Source organism: Balearica regulorum, chromosome 5, assembly GCF_011004875.1.
Source record: "Balearica regulorum gibbericeps isolate bBalReg1 chromosome 5, bBalReg1.pri, whole genome shotgun sequence".
Lineage (NCBI taxonomy): Eukaryota > Metazoa > Chordata > Aves > Gruiformes > Gruidae > Balearica > Balearica regulorum.
In genome coordinates, this window is record NC_046188.1 from 42,190,568 (window position 1) to 42,210,398 (window position 19,831).

Consider the following 19,831-nt stretch of genomic DNA (forward strand, 5'->3'; position numbering starts at 1 on the left):
CCTACATATTTGAACACAGGCAGGAAAAAATGTGGAGACCGCAGGCCTGACATCAGTACAACATGTCTGCTGCAGCATGATACTGCTCTGTTCTACAGTTATCCTTTCCTTGGAGCCCCATGAAGACTGATGGCTGTCTTCAGTACTGTAATAAAAGATGGAAGGATACAACATTCTCATGCTATGAAACATTTCACAGCATTTTACTCACTGTGTGATGCGCATTGTCATATATATTAAAATGAAAATAATTTTAGCAGTTTAAAATCAGACCAGATATTGCTGAAAAACTAAAAGCAGTGGTAAGTTTGAAAAAATTGAGCATATGTTCAAGTTTTGGGTTGGTTTTTTTAGTTTCTTTTTCTAGATCTTTCTGTATGTTTTCATAATATTACTGTTCAAATTAGTTCTGTTGAGAATATCTTAGCTGTTAGCAATGGCATGTATATACATATTTTTCTCAACCGCAATTCATGTGAATAGGATTCCTGTCTCCTCTGACATGATTTCACATTTTTATATTGCTGAATTCATAACCCACATGGCTGAGGTTTGAAAGCACCTCATTTTGCATCTCTCTGAACACCTTTTGAAAACAGATATGTTTGGTTTGGTCAACTTGTTTATGATCCTAGAAAAGAAAAGACCAGGAACAATCTTAAGTAAAGATTCCTGCATGCTTAGTTCAGGACTTGTATATTTTCACATGCACAGGTTAAATACATAAGAAAGCCATTGATGGTATGAGTCAGAGAAAAAAGAGAAGTCAGAAGGTACTGAATATTTAATTGTCAGGTGTACTATAATGGATAATAATTTTGGTAAATTTGTTCTACTTTGAATAACAAAAATTTGACCCAGAACAACACCTCTGTTTAAAACCAGCTAATCTTAGCATGCTGGATTTAATATTCACATTAGTGAAGTAGAAAATAATTTCTATTACCTTTTATATCTGTTGTGATTTTGGTCTTTTTTTCCAACCCAACCAAACTTTACATCAGGACTCTAAGATTTGATCTGAATAAAAGCACACAAATGTGTATGTATTGGTGTCATAATTATGATCAAATGTCAGTTACCAATGAAGGGTTTTATAGATAGATGACAAAGGGATCCCTGAGATAGACCAGTGCAGGTGGATTAATAAGAAGGGTATTGGAGAGAGTATCTATTACTAGGTATCAAATACAAGAAAGTTACCCAATTCCTCTGAAAATCCCAGCCTTCATGCCTGGCAGTAAGAAAGAAATCTGTTCTCTGGATGTGTGTGCAGTGATGCAAAGGTTTCATTAGTGTTAGTTTCAGATGGGGTGTTCTTGTGCAGTGAAGATGAGAGCACTCATGCAGGTCCTCCATTTATCCATGGATAAATCTATGTCATGTATTGTATGCATAGCGTATATTTTACAGTTGAACTCTTCTTCTAGTCATAGAATCATAGAATGGTTTGGGTCAGAAGGGACCTTTAAAGATCATCGAGTCCAACCACCCTCCCATGGGCACGGACATCTTTGAGTTGCTCAAAGCCCCATCCAACCTGAATGCTTTAGAGGTGTAGTTGGCAGGCAGCTAGATGTACTGTTCCTGCAACATGGGCACTACTGGAGTATACAGTGTCTCTTTAGAGGCTATATACTGGTAGAAATGAGAGTGAATAAAGAATAGTAAAGAACACATTATTAAGTAAAATATTTTGTTGTAGTTATGTTTCTGGGAAGTGGTAGGGCTATTTTGAGACATCATCAGGACAGTACTGCACCAGTACACTGTAATGAGGGTGAGTGTAATAAAACAGGGCTTTGTTAAATACGTGCTCATGTTTAACAATATGGGAGCATAGTTTTATATAGAAACATCAAACTTTTCCCTGTTCTTCTTGTTTTGCTGTAGTTGTCGTCTCCTGTTCTGGATCACATGAACAAAACTCTTCTTCACCAAATCCACCTCAGAAGCTCTCCCTGATAAAAAATGAGATGGTGTCATTGCATCAGCCTTCTAAACCAGGTACCACAAGTCCTTTTTCTTATATCTACCTTATTTCCACTTCAGAATCTAGGTGCAGGATAGATGCTGGCAGTCACAAGGACCCTTTACCAGAAAGTTGTGCCACTGTCTTTCTGACTCAAAATGGAGCAATGACTCAGGCCAGTGTAATCTTAAGGGAATCCCTTACTTCCTTATTAAAAAAAAAAAACCACCAAAAAACCCCCCCCCCCCCCCCAAAAAAACCCCCAAACAATCAAACAAAAACACAGCAGAAAAAAAAAGGCGGGGGGGGGGGGGGGAGGGGGAGAATAATCTTCTCCAAAAGCACAGTGAAATCCACCAGAGTTGGGGTTGGGAGTTCTTGAAATAAAAGCTAATTATTATTTCTTTCCAGCAACTATAGAAAAAACTAACTTTCTTGATACTGAATGAAGTTTTTTTCAACTGGAATTTTCTTTTTCTAGGCCTTGTAAAAGCCCAATAAGCTGGACAAAATGCTAGTGACATAGGTAGGATGAATTTGATCTTGCTGCGGTGCCAGGATAGATGTAGCAAACACTATACTTTGTAAATTCCCATGAGAAATGAACCATTTGTTATTAGTTCTGATCTCTTGAGATTATGTAGTCCAACCCCCTCAGCTCAAGTAGAGTCAGCTAGAACAGGTTGCCTATGACCATGTGCAGATGGTTTTTGAATATCTCCACAGATGAAGGCTGCACAACTTCTCTGGGCAACCTGTTCTGATGTTTGACCACTCTTACGGTAAAAAAGTGTTTTCTTGTGTTCAGATTGAATTTCCTCCCATCAGGTGTTTGTACACATTGATAAAATCCCCCTGAGTCTTCTCTTCTACAGACTGAACAGTCCCAGCTCTGTCAGCCTCTTCTCTTAAGAAAGATGCTCCAGCCCCTCAATCATCTTTGTGGACAAATGCTGGGCTGGTTCCAGTAAGTCGGCATCATTCTTGTATGGGGGAGCCCAGATCTGGGCACAGTACTGCAGATGTGGTCTCACCAGTGTTGAGTAGAGAGGAAGCATCTGGCCTTCTTTGTCACAGGGGTGCATTGCTGGCTCATGGACAGCTTGTTGTCCACCAGGACCCCAAAGTGCGCTCTGTGCCCTTGTCCAGGTCATTAATGAAAATTCTAAATGATAAAGAAAGGCCTGTGCATGCCCAAAAAGTTACATACATTCCTCACGGGAGGTGCCAGTGTGACCTAGCCTTGCCAGAGAGGAGTTCCTTGTAGTAACATCTTGCAGATGGTATCTAATTCTTTAAAGTGTAATCGTCCTTTCTGACATGCCCTGGACTGTCTGTGAGCTTTCTGCAGTCTAAGCTTCTTCAGAGCACTTTTGTAACGCCTTATAATATGTCCTTTGCTGATTGTAGTAATATAGATGTATTTCTCTATCTATTTTACTTTTTTCACTTTTCATTTCTGTCACAGTTTGCCTTTCTGGGGACCTGCACTTGAAGCTCTCCAAGTTCATAGGTGCAAAGCAAAGCTGGAGATGAAGCATCTGTAAGGTGGTACACAGTAGTATCAGAGGTTGTGAGGTTGTAGCTTTCAGTGTTCTCTTTTACTGTGACCACATGAGTGCACCCAGTTCTTTTGCTCTGTGATTTATGCTAAACAACAGCTTCTTCTTGACTGATCTTTCCATCACAATGCAATGCATGTGATCTGTTGCCAGAAAGCTCAGAGTCGTTTTTTTACTGTGTGTCAACAACTTCCCTGATCTATTTCAGGCTCTTCTTCCAGGCATTCAGATCCTCTCAGATCTCAGGTTGTGGCAGATAAAGCTTTATACAGCTCAGAGAGTATGGGAATTATGTGCTTTTGAAGGAGAACATTGTGTTCACTTATCTGAGCTGCGAACTTCTTTGTTATGTAGGGCACGTTCGAAGGATTAAGTTTGCATTGGTACAGTCCTTGCTACTGCAAGCAGGGGTATTGGTAAGATTTAATGGAATTATTTTGTCATAAACATTAGTTTCAAGTAACCCTGTGTTTAAAGAAGAAAAGGATTTTTTTTTTCTTTCCTGAGCTCTCACTTTGCTCTCTTGCACTGTCGTGCTATTGTGAGAGAAGTTGCTTTCTGGGTTTATGACCAACTAGATTTTTACCTGATAAAAATATTACTACTACTGACAATAAGTCTGTGGGTATTGAGTTAACCTGCCAAACTTGAATAAATTTGAAACAGCACAGCAAGTCTGGATCAGGCCTCTGCGCTCACGCAGCCGTGGAGTTTCTGAGCAATTGAGAACCCAAAAGCTGCTTTACTGGATCATCAAACCATAACCTGAAGCTGTGCACAGACATCTTTCCCTAGATCCAGCAGAGCCAGGAGAGTGGCTGGCGTGCTCCTTCCTGTGCCCTGCTGGAAGCTGGCATCGCATACACACGCAGGTGCGCACAATTTGCTGGCTCATCTGCTTGTGGCTTCTGTTTAAAAATGATGGGCTGAACAGTCCACTATAGACCTTTGCTAAGCTGTATGGATTTGATGAGGTGGGCTGAGAAGTCATTCAGGTGTTTGGTCCAGGTGGTAGGTTAAGAGAGGCAGTAACCTCCAGTGGCAAGCTGGCCAGACGGGGCTGGGGAGCGTGCAGAGGAACTGGAGGAGGAGGAGGTGTGCTCTGGCGGGAGTTCACTGCCTGTCCCACCCCACAGCGATGTGCAACTCTGTAACATCCGTGTTTCTCTTACTCCTGCATGCTACACCCTGTTTTATAAAAATGTAGTTACAATTAACTTTAAAAATTAGGAAAACTTGCCTACTTCACTGTTGCACTCAAAAGATGCTTCCATTTCTTCTTTTTCTGAAATTTTCTTTTCCAATTTTCTGGAGGCTCTTATGTTTTTATTTCTGCCCCATCTGTGTTGCCTGTGCATCCACCTATCCTTGTTATATCCCTGACCTTAATTCTATTCTTTATAGCTGTCTTTTCTCCTCCCCGAGAATAGGGCTACCAAAGGGATAACATTGTGACATTCATGTCTGCGAGGTCTGAATACCCTCTGAAAGTCAGAATCCCAAATACGAATGTTTAGTCTCTTATTATATGGCCTGGGGGTCCTCCAGTTATTACTTTAATATTATTATTACTACTGAAAATAAATATCATGCAAGTTAATATCAGCTTACCATATCTGTTCAGCCCCACTCTGTGTGGGAGAGCTTTGTGCAGCTAACATCCCTTCAGGGAGTTTATGTTAGATTGATGAGAGAACAGTGAATTACTTCTTGTCTAGTTTATAACATGCTGATTATGAAAAATTCTGGCCAGGATGATCTAGTCTTCCCAGTGCCGCGAATGGACTCTGGAGTTTGTTAAAAGGTTGTTCTTATCCATCCTGCTGGAGGAAAGCAAAACTGCTTAAAAAAATATATATAAAGCTTGCATTGCTCAGCTCTTCTGGTTGAGACCCTGTCAAGTTTCTTCTATTGCTGAGGTTGACCTTAGAATTTCATTTGTTCATCTCTGGCAAAATGCTAAATCCATACAGTTTCAATATCCTTGCTGCCTAGGTGTTACTCTCATTTGAGATTTTTATGTACGTATGGGCTAGACCTTCCACTGATGTAAATTCACCGCTGATACCAGTGGGAGGATGCTGATTTACACCTGCCAAGAATTTTCAGGGTTGTTTTTCTTTCTGACACATTCCTTTATCTGCTCTGGGAGAAACTCCATTGTTATTGCACAAGACAAACTTGTTTTTTCCCCTTCAACTCTTCCATTTCTTCAGAGAAATAGCCCCCATACACTGTACAGCTGCTCATGCATGTGCCCACACCACCCCTGCTCCTTGACCTGGGGAAGGCCTCAATGAAACCTTTGGTTTCTCATAACAGAAATCTCTTGTATCATCGGCTCAAGCTGTTCATGGGTGACGTCTACAGACAATTTTGGAAAACCAGACTGGGTGTTGTCTTCAGTTGGTGTCCTGGTGTCTCAGGAGAGGCAGCAGCTGCTTCTGGAAAACAGTTCCTCCCGTGGAGATATTGAAGGTAGGCAGAGTTACAGTTCCCCTCAAACGGACATCTGCTTTCTCCCAGCACTGGTAGCAGCTCTGGGTGGCAGCAACGTGCTGAGGCCTCAGGCATATGTCACTAAAAATACTGCCATATGCTGGTTCTGGTGCACTACTCATAAGCACACTGTCAGTGCCCAGGAGTCACTAAAAGCCATATAATGTATGTGTACTGCCTGAGTTGTGTATGTATGTACCCTGTATATAGCCAGCCCCTTTATATACCCCATTTGTATCTTCCTGTTTTAGGATAAACTACTGTTGCTTACAGAGATTGGATTTTTCTTAGGAAACTCAATCCTTTACAAGCCAGAGCTGGCTCCACATGTCTGCTGTCTGACTTGCAAAGTCATTGGCTTTTGTTTTGTTGGACATGTCTTTACTCTGCTGTGTTTGGTTTCCTCTCTTCTCATTCCTTCTATCACTTGTTTACTTATTTCCCTCATTTTTATTTTATTCTCCTTTCTCTGCTTTCTGTTATTTTTGCGTTTTGTGTGCAGTCCTCTCAGTTCTTCTCATGATTCCTTTCTTCAAACTCTATCCATTTTCCTCTTATTATCTCTCTCCCATCCACACTGTGTGTCTTCTTTTTTTTTTTTTTTTTTTTTTTTTTTCCTCACAGGGGACATTTTCCTCCTGAACACCAGTAGGCTCCCAGATAGATGTGAGTTCAGCCTGCATAGCCCCATCCTGCCTGGGAGCTTGGACTCTTGCTTGCTGGAACTGGCCATATATTCACAGGATGCTCTTCCTCTCCTCCAGAGGTTCACAGTTGAAATCAGATATGTGGAGACAAACAGAAATATAATAATTTCTCTGAGAGTTGGCCATGAGGAGGATGCCGGGTAAGACAATCAATTTGCAGCTGTTTAGACTTTGAATTGCAGGGTAGGGTGGAGTCCCTCCAGGCCACTGTTTATCAGTGTCTTCTCCCTTCTTGAGATCATTGTTGCTGTTACAGCAGAAAATGAAGGTAGAACTGTCAGGACTGAAATGTGCAGCTTCCTGACAGGATGTCTGTAACAGACCCAGGTTTTGTGTGTCCCCTTTGCAAAGAACACACTTGCTTAGGACTCTTCTTCCCTCACATTTGGAAGGATCAAGAGTGGTTGATTCTCACTGATGCTAGGACTATAGCTGTAAAACACACTCAGTCCAAAGACTGCCTTGGCAACATGACTGATATCTCTAAGCAATCAAAGGGTCCTATTATTGTTACAAGGGTCACATTTCCCATTTTGAGGTAAGGTTAGCTTTACCTCTTTTGTAATTTCCTCCTTCTGTCTGCTAAGTTCAGGAGCATCCTCTTTTGCTTCATTTGTAGAATTCAGGAAGAGGAAAAACAGGAGCTAGAGGTGAGAAGAGGTGAAGACAAAAAAAGAAAGTGCAGCAGCCCTGGCTCCTGTCCTGTATTCTCTTCTCTTTGACCTTCCTAGTGTTTTACTCTCTCATTCCTGCGTGTAGCAGAATGCAGTAAGGAGGAGAAATGGACAAAGGGAATGAATCACAACAGGAAAAGAAGGAGGAAAGTCCACGTGTCATCTGATTCTGCCATTTTCCATGTGCTTGTTTTTCCTTTGCTGCAATCTGCCTTGTAAGAACCTGGGTCAGACACACAATAGAGCTTTTTATTTCTATCACCTGACTAACTCCCGTGGAGAACTTAAGCAATAGATCCCAGTTCTTGTTTTCTTTGAATTCTTTGGCACTCCCTGGGCTGCCATGGAGTTCTGTAGCCAAGACTACTGGTCAGCCAAAGATAGCAGAGTTTGACTGAAAAAAAAAAAAAAAAAGTATTTATTTTCTTTCACATCCCTCTCTCTCTCTCCTGCTTTTAGCTATTGCTCACTTCCTTCCTGGCTACTTCTTCTCCTTCTTGCCAATTTCACAAGGAATCTGTTGCATTTCCTGGGATCAGCTTCTAATGTGCTTTGTTACCTATAACTGCCCTTGCTGCTTCGAGTGTTTGACAAGCCTCTGCAACTGCAGCCACAGCTCCATTCCCCTATATAAACGCATAAAATGCCCTTTTGAAATACCTAGATGCCCAGACCAGGCTTTGATCACAATCACTGCAGCATCTCTGGAATGGATCATAGATGTTGTTTAAGAGCTTGTTTGAGCACTGCAAAACAAGATTATAATCTCTCTAAAAGTGATGGCATTTAGATTTATTGGAATGGAGTTAGCTTTATGGGACGTTGGCATAGACACAGGTATTACTTTGTCTTAGTGAGTGAAATGAAGCACTGGTAAGCTCAGGGGGTTTACTATTAAGATTTTAAAGATGGAAGGTGACTGAGTCCCATTTTAAATCAAGGTAGAAAGGAGGGGAAGGAACAGAGGCAAAACAGAGTTAAGAACAATGTTAGGTCCAATATCCTTCCTTTTCTCCCTCTTTACAGGCAAAGTCTTTCAAATCTCTGCACAATTCCAGAAAAATCTGAGCGTGCAGGCAGGACAAAATTTGTTTAAAACACAGTGGTTGAGCTGCTTCTTACTAGGCAAGTGATGTCTGAAATGAACATTCTCTGCATGATTAAGATTTTAACAACATCGGTTGTTAAGAAGAGAGACTATTCTGAAGCGTTCTTGCTTTCCAGGAGCTTTCCACAAGGAGTGGGAGTTCTGCAAGCTTTTCTGTGTTAACTAAACACTGCCACACAATTTAAAGCAGAACAAGCAAATGACCTTGAGATAGATGCCTGTGCCTAGTACATAGTTTAACCATTGTCAATTACTACCAAAGGATTGTCTTGAGTTCAAAGTAGGAACTTAGATATAGAAAAAATGTCTAGGTGTCACCTTTTCAGATAATCAGGCATTCCAGAAAACCCTGCTTCAGTCCCTTCTGTCACCCCTCAATTCCAGGATCAAGCTATACCTCGTCATAAATTCCAGCTGCACCAGACCACTTCAGTGAACTGTCCTCTTTCTGGACCTAGAAATCTTTTCCTGATGAGATTTCCTCCTACAGGATCCATCAGCTACACAGTTCCCAAAAGCTTAGATATATGTCATGCATGAGAGAAAGTTGCTGTCCTGTCCACCTCACCAACTACTAAGATTTATCATTAAATTGGTAGTGTTGAAGCTGCCACTCATTTTTTCACACACTTAGCTTAATGAAAGAGCAAAGAAACAGACCTTCAGACACCATTTCCTCTGAACAAGTAGGGCAATGTCACAGTATTTATTGTTATATACCACACCCATAGGGTGTGGGTGTTCTGAGTTACTACCATTAGAGGAAGAACCACTGAGGGAGTGAAGTGTTTGAAATTCTATATATTTACAAAAAATTATATTTCTCATTATCTCAGTAGAGCTGAAGCATCAATAGCCTGTAGTTTTGCTTACAAGTCCAAGCATTCTTCATCTGGCACTTGGCTTAGAAAGCTGCCTTCACTTTCTCAGGGTTACAGTTATGGTGCTTGTTCAGGTAACAACTAATGTCTTTTTTAGTATTTTGCTTATCCCACCTTTTCCTTCTTCACCACACAGACCCAGAAACAGTCACAGCTGAAAATTCTTCTGAGTCCTGTGTGCTTTTGTTTTGAATGGTTTCACATGCTTGTGTTTGTTGTTGACCACAGTTATTTCAGTGTTGTCAGCCGAAACTGTTTCAGTAAGGAGCTAGTTTCTTTCAACTCTTAAATGCTCTCACTTCAGTGAAAATAAAAAAACATCACTTGGGGCAGGGGTAATCTTTTTCGTTTCTGTGGCCAATAAGTGAAGTTGGTTTTGTTCTGTTTTCTTTCTGAAACATAAGGCACTGGCCATGATAGTCTTGGTAGGTCAAAAAGCAAAAAGTTCATGGCCATGTGCACACATGGGTTTTCAGTTAGCCAACCTCACAAAACAATTATTGCTTAATTTTTTGTGTCTTCCCCCTTTTTTAGGGGGGTGGTGGTGCTAAAATGCCCTGCCAGCTTCTGAGATGCTTGTAGAAACTGACCATCTTGGACACTTCTGTTCTACTAATGTGGTTGTTTTTATCCACAAAAGTTATTTAACTTCTACTATTGTACTTGGAAACATTGCCATATAGCTAACCTGAACATCTAGAAACACATATGGTCATTTGGGTTTCATAAATTAGGTGTCCAACTACATAAGCCTTTGAAAGGGAGTAGTCTGGTAAGCTTCCTCAGAAAATGCCTAATATGTACTGACAACAATGAGCACAGCCATTTCGATTAAAAAAAGCAGCTAGAAAAGGAGAGGCTGTCCAGCTGTTATATAAGACTATGATTTTTGAACACTTATCTGGAAGTATGATTTACTGCCCCTCATGCTTCTGTTGAAATTTCACCCAAAAATACACTGGAACAAATAAGAACCGTCTAACTGGTTGGTGAAGGCAAGCGGAGTAGGCATGTCTTCTACTCTCTCATCTATTTCCTTTTAAGTCCAATGGCTAGAACTGGACATTTGTGAAGACTTGCAGGCAACAGCTTCCTGTATGTAGAAAAGTAATGTAAAGCTTCTAATTTGTGTGTTCACTGATTGAGTCTGGAAGCATTTCGCATATATAGGATATATGTTTGCATATATAGGAGGGCACACAGCAAGCTCACTACTCTGGACTTTGGCATCTTCAGGGATCTGCTTGGTAGAATACCATGGGACAAAGCCCTGGAAGGAACAGGGGCTCAAGACAGCTGGCTAATATTCAAGCGTCACCTCCTCCAAGCTCAGGAGCGATGTTTCCCAACAAAGAAGAAGTCAGGCAAAACCACCAAGAGGCATCTATGGATGAACAAGGAGCTCCTGGGCAAAGTGAAACAAAAAAAGGAAGCCTACAGTGGGTGGAAGCAAGGGCAGGTAGCCTGGGAAGAATACAGAGAAACTGTCCGAGCAGCTAGGTAGCAGGTTAGGAAAGCCAAAGCCCTGATAGAAATTAGTCTGGCCAGGGATGTCAAGGACAACAAGAAAAGCTTCTATAGGTATGTCAGTGATAAAAGGAGAACGAGGGAAAATGTGGGTCCCCTCCGGAATGAAATGGGTGACCTGGTTACCCAGGATATGGAGAAGGCTGAGGCACTCAAGGACTTCTTTGCCTCAGTCTTCACTGGCAAATGCTTGAGCCGCACTGCCCAGGTCACAGAAGGCAGGGACTGGGAGAATGCAGAACCGCCCACTGTAGAAGATGATCAGGTTCGAGAATATCTAAGGAACCTGAAGGTGCACAAGTCCATGGGACCTGATGAGTTGCATCTGCGGGTCTTGAGGGAGCTGGCGGATGAAGTGACCAGGCCACTCGCCATCATATTTGAGAAGTGCTGGCAATCCGGTGAAGTTCCCACCGACTGGAAGAGGGGGAACATAACCCCCATTTTTAAGAAGGGTAAAAAGGAAGACCCAGGGAACTACAGGCCAGTCAGTCTCACCTCCATGCCTGGCAAGATTATGGAACGGACCCTCCTGGAAACTATGCTCAGGCATATGGAAAATAAGGAGGTGACTGGTGACAGCCAACATGGCTTCACTAAGGGCAAATCATGCCTGACAAACTTGGTGGCCTTCTATGATGGGGTTACAGCGTCGGTGGATAAGGGAAGGGCAGCTGACATCATCTACCTGGACTTGTGCAAGGCATTTGACACTGTCCCACACAACATCCTTGTCTCTAAATTGGAGAGACATGGATTCGATGGATGGACCACTTGGTGGATAAGGAATTGGCTGGATGGTCGCACTCAAAGAGTTGTGGTCAACAGCTCAATGTCCAAGTGGAGAAGGGTGATGAGTGGTATTCCTCAGGGGTCGGTACTAGGACTGGCACTTACATCTTTGTCAGCAACATGGACAGTGGGATCGAGGGCACCCTCAGCAAGTTTGCCAATGACACCAAGCTGTGTGGTGTGGTTGACACGGTGGAGGGAAGGGATGCCATCCAGAGGGACCTGGACAGGCTGGAGAGGTGGGCCTGTGCGAACCGCATGAAGTTCAACAAGGCCAAGTGCGAGGTCCTGCACGTGGGTCGGCGCAATCCCGAGCACGACTATAGGCTGGGCGAGGAATGGATTGAAAGCAGCCCCGAGGAGAAGAACTTGGGGGTATTGATTGATGAGAAGCTCAACATGAGCTGGCAGTGTGCGCTTGCAGCCCAGAAAGCCAACTTTGTCCTGGGCTGCATCAAAAGAAGTGTGACCAGCAGGTTGAGGGAGGTGATCCTGCCCCTCTACTCCACTCTGGTGAGACCCCACCTGGAGTACTGCGTCCAGCTCTGGGGGCCCCAGTACAGGAGAGACATGGAGCTGTTGGAGAGAGTCCAGAGGAGGGCCACGAAGCTGAATGGAGGGCTGGAGCACCTCTCCTACGAGGACAGGCTGAGAGAGTTGGGATTGTTCAGCCTGGGAAAAGGCGGCTCCGGGGAGATCTAATTGCAGCTTACCAGTACCTGAAGGGGGCCTACAGGAAAGATGGTGAGGGACTGTTTGTCAGGGAGTGGAGTGACAGGACAAGGGGTAATGGGTTTAAGCTGAAGGAGGGTCGATTTAGATCAGATGTTAGAAAGAAATTCTTTACTGTGAGAGTGGCGAGGCACTGGAACAGGTTCCCCAAAGAGGTTGTGGGTGCCCCCTCCCTGGAAGTGTTCAAGGCCAAGTTGGATAGGGCTTTGGACAGCGTGGTCTAGCGGAGGGTGTCCCTGCCTGTGGCAGTGGGGTTGAAACTAGATGATCTTTAAGGTCCCTTCCAACCCAAAGCATTCTATTATTCTATGACAGGTACCCTTGTGCAATAACCCATGCAGTGAGTCCCCCTGATTCGGAAAAGGTTTCAGCTTTCCTGTTCAGCTTTATTGAATTTTTCACTCTAATATTAAGAACAACAATTTCTCCATTAAAAATAGTCTTAAAATTAATCATCAGTTACTTTTGGTGGATATGGAAAGGCGTGGCATAGAAAGAATTGATAAGGATGGGGAGGAAAACTTTTGCTCAGCAGAGGAGATTGAGAGGCTAATGAAAATTAAAAGTTGAAAATACAAATCAAAAGTTGAAATTACAGGTTTGCAGGGTGAATCTTGAATTCTCTTACCTTAAGCATCAGGTTGTTTGCAATTCCAAACTTTATATCCATGCAAATTTCTCAAAATTATGTCAGACTCTGATAGCGCTTACATACATAAAGATCAATTTTAACATCTCTATTTAGAAGAAGAGTAATATTACCTCATTACTTGAGATCTGGTTTGACATAAAATCAATAGTAAAGGTATTGCCAAGCTTGGCTTATCTGGAAGCCCACTGCAATGATCCATCTTATGCTAGATCGACAATGGGCTTCATTCCTGATTCCATTAAGAAAATTAAATTGAGTCTGCCTAGCCCCTGTTTAGATAGTGGGACCAAGCAAAGAAGGTGCAATTATTTACAGCATTAGAAATCTTACTGCAGTTGGATCTTGAGGGGGAGGCTTTCTCTGAAGGGGAATACCTTGATGATTATGAGACTCCATACACACAAGTATTCTGATGCAAAGCTACTTGTCATTTTTACGGTCTCTGGATGCTTGCCAGCTTTTCCTGTGATGTTATAAATGGCATCAAATTTCAGTACTAGAGCTATTTCAGTGCAGAACTAGAATGCTTCATGGGACCTTAGGGCTCTGACTCAGAAGAGCTGCCAGTTCACACAAGCAGTGGTTTAAGATAGTGGTCTTGCTCTTCTACCAGATGCCACAGTTCTCCCAGCAGAGATGGCAGAATGGGCAGTGTGTCTTTCTCAGTGTCTTTCTCTTGTGACATTTCAGAGGTTGGTTTATTGACTTACATCACCAGTGGGTTTCATTTATTTTTATATACCAGGCTGTAAATGGCAAGTTCCAGTGTCTGGCTTGTAAACCATGTAGGATTAAGGTGCAGCAGCTGCACTAGTCATTGTTTTCAGCTGTGGGGCAGTAATCTGTTTAGTTGCTACTACTAAATGTAACACTGGTTGTGAATCAGAGGCTGTGTGCTACAGGTTCCTCCACTCAAAGGTGTGGTAACACTGCAATGTCTCAGCTGGGAATGGGTTGTAACTTGGTGGAGGTACTAGAACTATGTCTCAGTGCTTGAAAGGTCTAGTAAGTATAATAGGTAAATTCAAAAGATATAAAGATTGTCCTTACCTTCAGTGGCTTATTGAACCAATTTGATTAAGGCCCATTGATTTTTGTGGCCAACAGGATGCAATGGAGTGATGAACAAAGCCGTGTCATGTAGCAGAAGTGATTCAGTTCTGGGTCAGTGCTGAATGCTCTTGGATGTTGTGCCACAGTGTGGCAGGGAGGGAGGTGGAGTATATTTATAAGTGTATTTATGAGATATATTTATATGTGATGGACATTCCTGAAGCTGCACTGTAATACAAAAGGAAAGCAAAGCAGTCCTTCTCCTTTATTGGGTAGTGGAGATGGGTGCAGGTATGGTTCAGGGCTGGAGATTTCTGAAGCTGAATTAAATTATATTGAACTATTGAATATAATATGATGGGACAGGAAACAGGAGAAATAGGATCAAATTGATAAGAGGAGCTCAACTTCAGATGAGTTTAGGGTATCTATGGGTATTTATGTGTGTATACAATGGTGAAAGTGGAAGATGAGGGGATGCCATACAAGGGATAGTAAGAAACTCTCACCAGAAAAAGGTATATAGTTGGTTTGTGGAGGGAAGAATAAGTTGGGTAACTAATCAGTGCCAAGCAAAAGTGGAGAGGGTGATAAACAAAGTTGCTTTGGGTTTTTTGCAAGTTGCAAAATAGGTGGTCTGTGATTTTTGCATTGTGTCCTGCAGATGTGTGTTTGTCATCCAGGAGTTGCCTTCTAAGGTGCTTCTCGTGCAGGACAAGGGCTAGATGATCGCCTCATGGCAGCTGAAGGCATTTCCCAAATGAAAAAGTAATACTAGGAGCACAGCCTGAGCAGCACATCTTAACGCTGTGGCCTGGCCTCCTTATCATCCCACTGGCACTGACCTAGAGTTTCTCGTCCAGGGTGCCCCCAGCAACATCATCAGCATGTAGGGTATGAGTAAATTTATCTCTGTCTGATACTCTTCAGAAAAGAGCTTAGAGCAAGGATTCCTTTGTCACTATCCTTGCTGCAACTCCTTTACAAAATAATAACATATACCTTTAACTGTATTTCAGCCTTGTTAACATGAGGTAAAAGCACAGGTTTTAAAAATAAAATAAAAAGATTTTTAAGAATCCTGCTGGATTTTTTTAATGACATCTGGATACCCTGACTTCCATCAGATTGATTTGATGAAGGTACTTTGAACATTCCCATCGGGTATCTCTCTCGAGCTTTTGATGCCTAACAACCATCTTTAAAATTAGAGTGCATGGGACCATCTGTCTTTCTCTGAACTGCCACAAGTGCTGTGCAGTTGAGAAACCTTTGCTGTCTAGGGGATATAGCATTTGTTCTGTGGTGAAATGTAAATTACCAGAGCAATCTGCAGTTTCTGGTACACCGCTTCTCTTCATCCCCTTGCTTTGTGGGTGCAGTCTAGCTTGTTAAGATGGGAGATTAGATAGAGAACACACATAAAAAGGTTCTCATACTTGACACAACCAAGAAACATTCAGGGTCAGACATTTACTTCCAGAACGTACAATGTCAGTGTTGGCTTGAGGGGATCCAGAGACTCGTGCAACTGCTTGGTTGATCTCTACTTGCAAGAGTAAACAGACAACCATATATGTAGAAGGCACATATGGAGGGGGGGTGTGTGTGTGTGTGTCCAAAATTGATGATAATTTCAGCCCCATTTTAACTTAAGAATAATTGGGAATGGTTGGATCTTTTAATCATTAGCAATACGATCTGCAGCAAAGATAACTGAACATGAGCTTGTTAGGCTGAACATTGCTTGTTTTATATTAAGATCTGTTTGTTATGTTGGAGTTTACATTCATCGATCTATTCCTCATGTAAATACTCTTTGTTACAGTGCAGAATCTTTATACTAGAGACTCCATGGATTCTGGCGTGCTCTGTGTGTGATAGCTCTTTGTTGTCTTCTAGGATGAAATGGAAATATGTGATGGCCCAGATAGGCCGAATAGAAAGACCTTTTAAAATCAACTTGCTGTATTCAAACTGTGGAGCAAAAGAGGTTGGAGTACTGGCAGTGGGCTCCTTGCAACTCAGGAACTGCTTTCATGGTATGTTGCAATACAGTCAGGTTTGGAAGAACCAAACACAGTCAGAAAAGAGAGCAGCGTCCTCACTAGAATTGATGTGTGATCAGGGAGTTGGTCAGATGGGAGATAAATGAAAACTGAGTCTCCTCTGGGGTTTCTGGCAGTGCTTACCTGTCAAGGATCACATTTGTTATGTGTGTGCATGCATGTGTATGTGCTCTGAAGGCAGGGGTGAAGCTCAGAATTATAGAACTGATTTAAGTGATCCTCTCTGCTTTTCAGATTTGCTTTGCTTGATCTTTCTATGAAAAAACAACAGGGCTTATGCTGCATCCAGCAACAGGAATGGAAAAAAAGTCTTTGCCTAGATTATTTTAGCATTTAATATTTTTCTTTCTTAAATAATCAAGAACAAAAGACCACCCTGTGTCACCAAAGCCTTTTCCATACGGGGCTTTATCTTCCAAATCTAATAAGAAAAGCAACATCAATCTGCACTCCATGGGGTCTGTTTGCTACTGCCTGGCTGAGAACTTCTGTCTATGATGAAAATAATTGGAATGTAATTATTTTCTCCAAAGTACTGAGTGCTGATCTCAGAAATCCTTGGTTTTACCTGGCATTTACAGTCCTGTTGTGAATGTCATGCAAATGATCTTCAGTAGCTGTGCAGAACCTTGCAAATGTCATTTAGGCTTCTTGGAAGTACAAGAGCCTGTTGGCATAGGCAGCCTGCAGGTTGGAGACACAATCATCTTCACTTTCTGGTTTTCATGCATTAATATAATGCTATTGCCTCCATTTTGCAGACACTATAGAAATAGCTTGAAATGTAAATGTACAAAGCTACAAATGTAAAAAGAGAATACTGGTTTCACAGAGCTGTTTTATAATTTATCATGAGACTGGTTTTGATCATATTAGAGACTTAATTTTATTGTAGTCATTAATCTTTTAATTTAACAATTATTATATTTTTAATTCAATGTTTTTTTGACAGTCATGGACTTTTGAGGGGATGCATACAGCCTGAAGCACTATGCTAAACACTCCCAAACAGTTCCTAAATAAGCTGATGCATGTACCCAGCACAACACAGTGCCACGAAGAAATACTATTTCAGACTGTGTACCTGAATTGCTGCAGAGATGTCCTTTATTTTTGCTTCTGGAATTGGTTCCCTAACTTTTGCATTTTTTCCAGAGCAGTAACAATCCCACTGGAACTTCTGTGCAGAGCTCTGCTAAAGCGAAACAGGTCCAGAAGAGACCTACACAAACCCGCAGGTCCATAACAGACCCGTGCACACACACATCCACAGGACAGGCTGGGTGCAATAAGAGTCATGCTTTTGGGGAACATCAGACTTAAAAATTGTGTTCAGCCTGGCTGCTGGGTACCTGTGCAGTCAGTCAAATGCTCCCAGAGTATAGCTGACTAGACTAGCTAGGGTGCACGAGTAAAGTTCCTGCACAGTCAGCTGACGTGCTGGAAATGCAGCTCCCTTCACAGGCTGGATGCCGCTAGGCTGGCACAGAAATGTGTCAGCACCACGAGTGTTAGTTAAGCCTGAGACTCGATAGAGCATAGTAATGTGTCTGTCAGGACCAGAGCCAAGTGAGCATCTCTACCTCCAGCAGCAGAGTGTTACGCAGCGTGGCACAGCTGCCTGGCAGGTGCACAGTCACGTGTGCAGAACTGAGGAGCACACCACAGTAAGAAACTACAAGGTCCTTTGTAAAAGGAAGAAAAAAAAAAGAATAAAAAAGAAAAGCTTTTACCTAAAGATAGCACAAACACAGCAGAAGACAGTGCATGAGAGAAAGGAGCAATAAATTTGGTGTCCATGAGAGCTGAGGTGATCTGCAGGAATCTCATGCTGGATAGAAACCTACATGGTAAAAAGCAGAGGTGAGTATCATTTATCACCCAAAGGGCACTTTCTGAGGTCCTACATGTGAAGGCTGATACACGTGAAGGGTCATACACGTTCTGCCAACTCATCTCTGGGCTTCTTTCTCTTTTTTCCTTTAGATAAAGAAAACCAAGATCTTTATGTATATGACAAAGGCTCCACTTTCCCCTGTCTTCTTGGAGGTTGTGTCAGCCACCTACAAATCTGTGAATTCATCAGTGATTGCCCTGCCAAAGAACAGGAAGGAGTGAGGTGTGGTGAGTATGTGGCATAGCACTTCATGGGAATCTTCATCCCATTAGAAGAAATCATTCAGAATGAAAAATAAGTTAAATTGATTACATCTCTAGATTAATTCAGTATTTTGCCTCCTGAATTAATGTAGCCTATTTACATTAATTGGATACCAAGATTCTTTTTGAAAATTCATCCTAAATAGGATAAAATGGATCTGGGTTTTTTGGTTTAGTCTGTTTTTTTAAATATTGCAGTAAGGAGCTTGATGACCTGTCTTTCATAGTTGCTGCTACTTCAGAGAAAGGCAAAACCTTATTTACATGTCTGTGGCTGAGTAAGGAATTCCTTCTGGACTGAAGTTCTAAACCTCCCTTCAGTATAAGGTGCTGATCATCTTTCTAGTGCCAGCTACCGATACGATTGGTCATGAATCTGCCCCTCCAAGATCCCAGTTCAGAGCTCGTCTCACACATCATGACAGAGAAATCCCCTGACTCAGTATATCTGGTGCTAGGAAGCATCATTTAGCTTTGTTGCAGGTACAGCGGCAGAGATCTAAAATAATCTGTTGGTTGGTCTTTCTTTAATTGAAACACAGAAAACTTTGTGAAGCCTGTAATTTCATATACAGCAAGTCCTTTACAAACTCATGACAGTTACCATTCTTTAGATTGTAGGAGCTGCAGTTTTGCACAATATCTAGAGCAGGACAGAACTGCAAAGCCTCAAATATCTCCAGAAGCGAAGTGTTCACTTCCTAATGGTGTCTCTGGAAATAAACAAATGAGACCAATTCATATTTTGACATTGAAAAACTATATAGCATTACTTGGATAGCTTAGATAAGTTTTAACTTTTGCTGCTGTTTGTGTTCTTCCATAATCAAGTTTGTCCTGTTTTCCTGCTTTTTCTTATTCTCCATTGCAGACAGTCTCCCAGAGGGCTCACATTGCTCTTTTGAAGATGGCCCATGTGGGTGGATGCTGAATGAAACTGCAGCGTCTCCTTGGTCTATTCGAGGCTTTACTGAAATGATTCAAGATGACTCATTTGTAGGGTCTACCTTGCAAGCCACTGGAGGTAGGTTCCTCATAGTTCTCTCTCACTCTCTCTGGGTATATGTGTGTGTATATAAACGATAGCCTTGAATCTAGTTTTTTTTAACTGGTTTAAAATTTTTGCCAGCATTACCATTTCAACTTTAGCATCAGTATTATCTCTAACAAATTTAAATGTAGCTAAAATTAACTTTTGAACATGATTCAAAACGTTATATGAAAAAAAATTCTGCAATAAAATTAACTCAAAACTATCAGAGACTAGAATTGTTCTTCACCTTAAAAAATTATAAGATTAATTCTCTTTTGTTTATATATACTTCTTCCCTTCTTCGTCCTCTTATGAGCTATGCAATTGCAGAGTACATTCCGCAGCAACATGATAGCTGCTGCATCATAAAGTAAAAATTGCCCAACAGAACTAGGTAGCTTGTAGAAACA

At 41.9% G+C, this 19,831-nt stretch overlaps 1 protein-coding gene across 2 annotated transcripts in view; it reads left to right on the forward strand.

Moving 5' to 3' along the window:
- The window catches only part of LTK (leukocyte receptor tyrosine kinase), a 107,658-nt gene that overhangs the window by 42,304 nt on the left and 45,523 nt on the right, over positions 1–19,831 (forward strand). Inside the window, exons 2-7 of one of the 2 annotated variants that reach the window (XM_075754451.1) lie at positions 1,894–2,007; positions 5,857–6,012; positions 6,658–6,880; positions 16,062–16,201; positions 18,215–18,352; positions 19,260–19,412. In XM_075754451.1, the coding sequence (XP_075610566.1) occupies positions 1,894–2,007; positions 5,857–6,012; positions 6,658–6,880; positions 16,062–16,201; positions 18,215–18,352; positions 19,260–19,412 (924 nt within the window). Of the gene's footprint in view, positions 1–1,893; positions 2,008–5,856; positions 6,013–6,657; positions 6,881–16,061; positions 16,202–18,214; positions 18,353–19,259; positions 19,413–19,831 lie in introns of those variants that run through there. The other variant, XM_075754452.1, reaches the window with a different exon arrangement.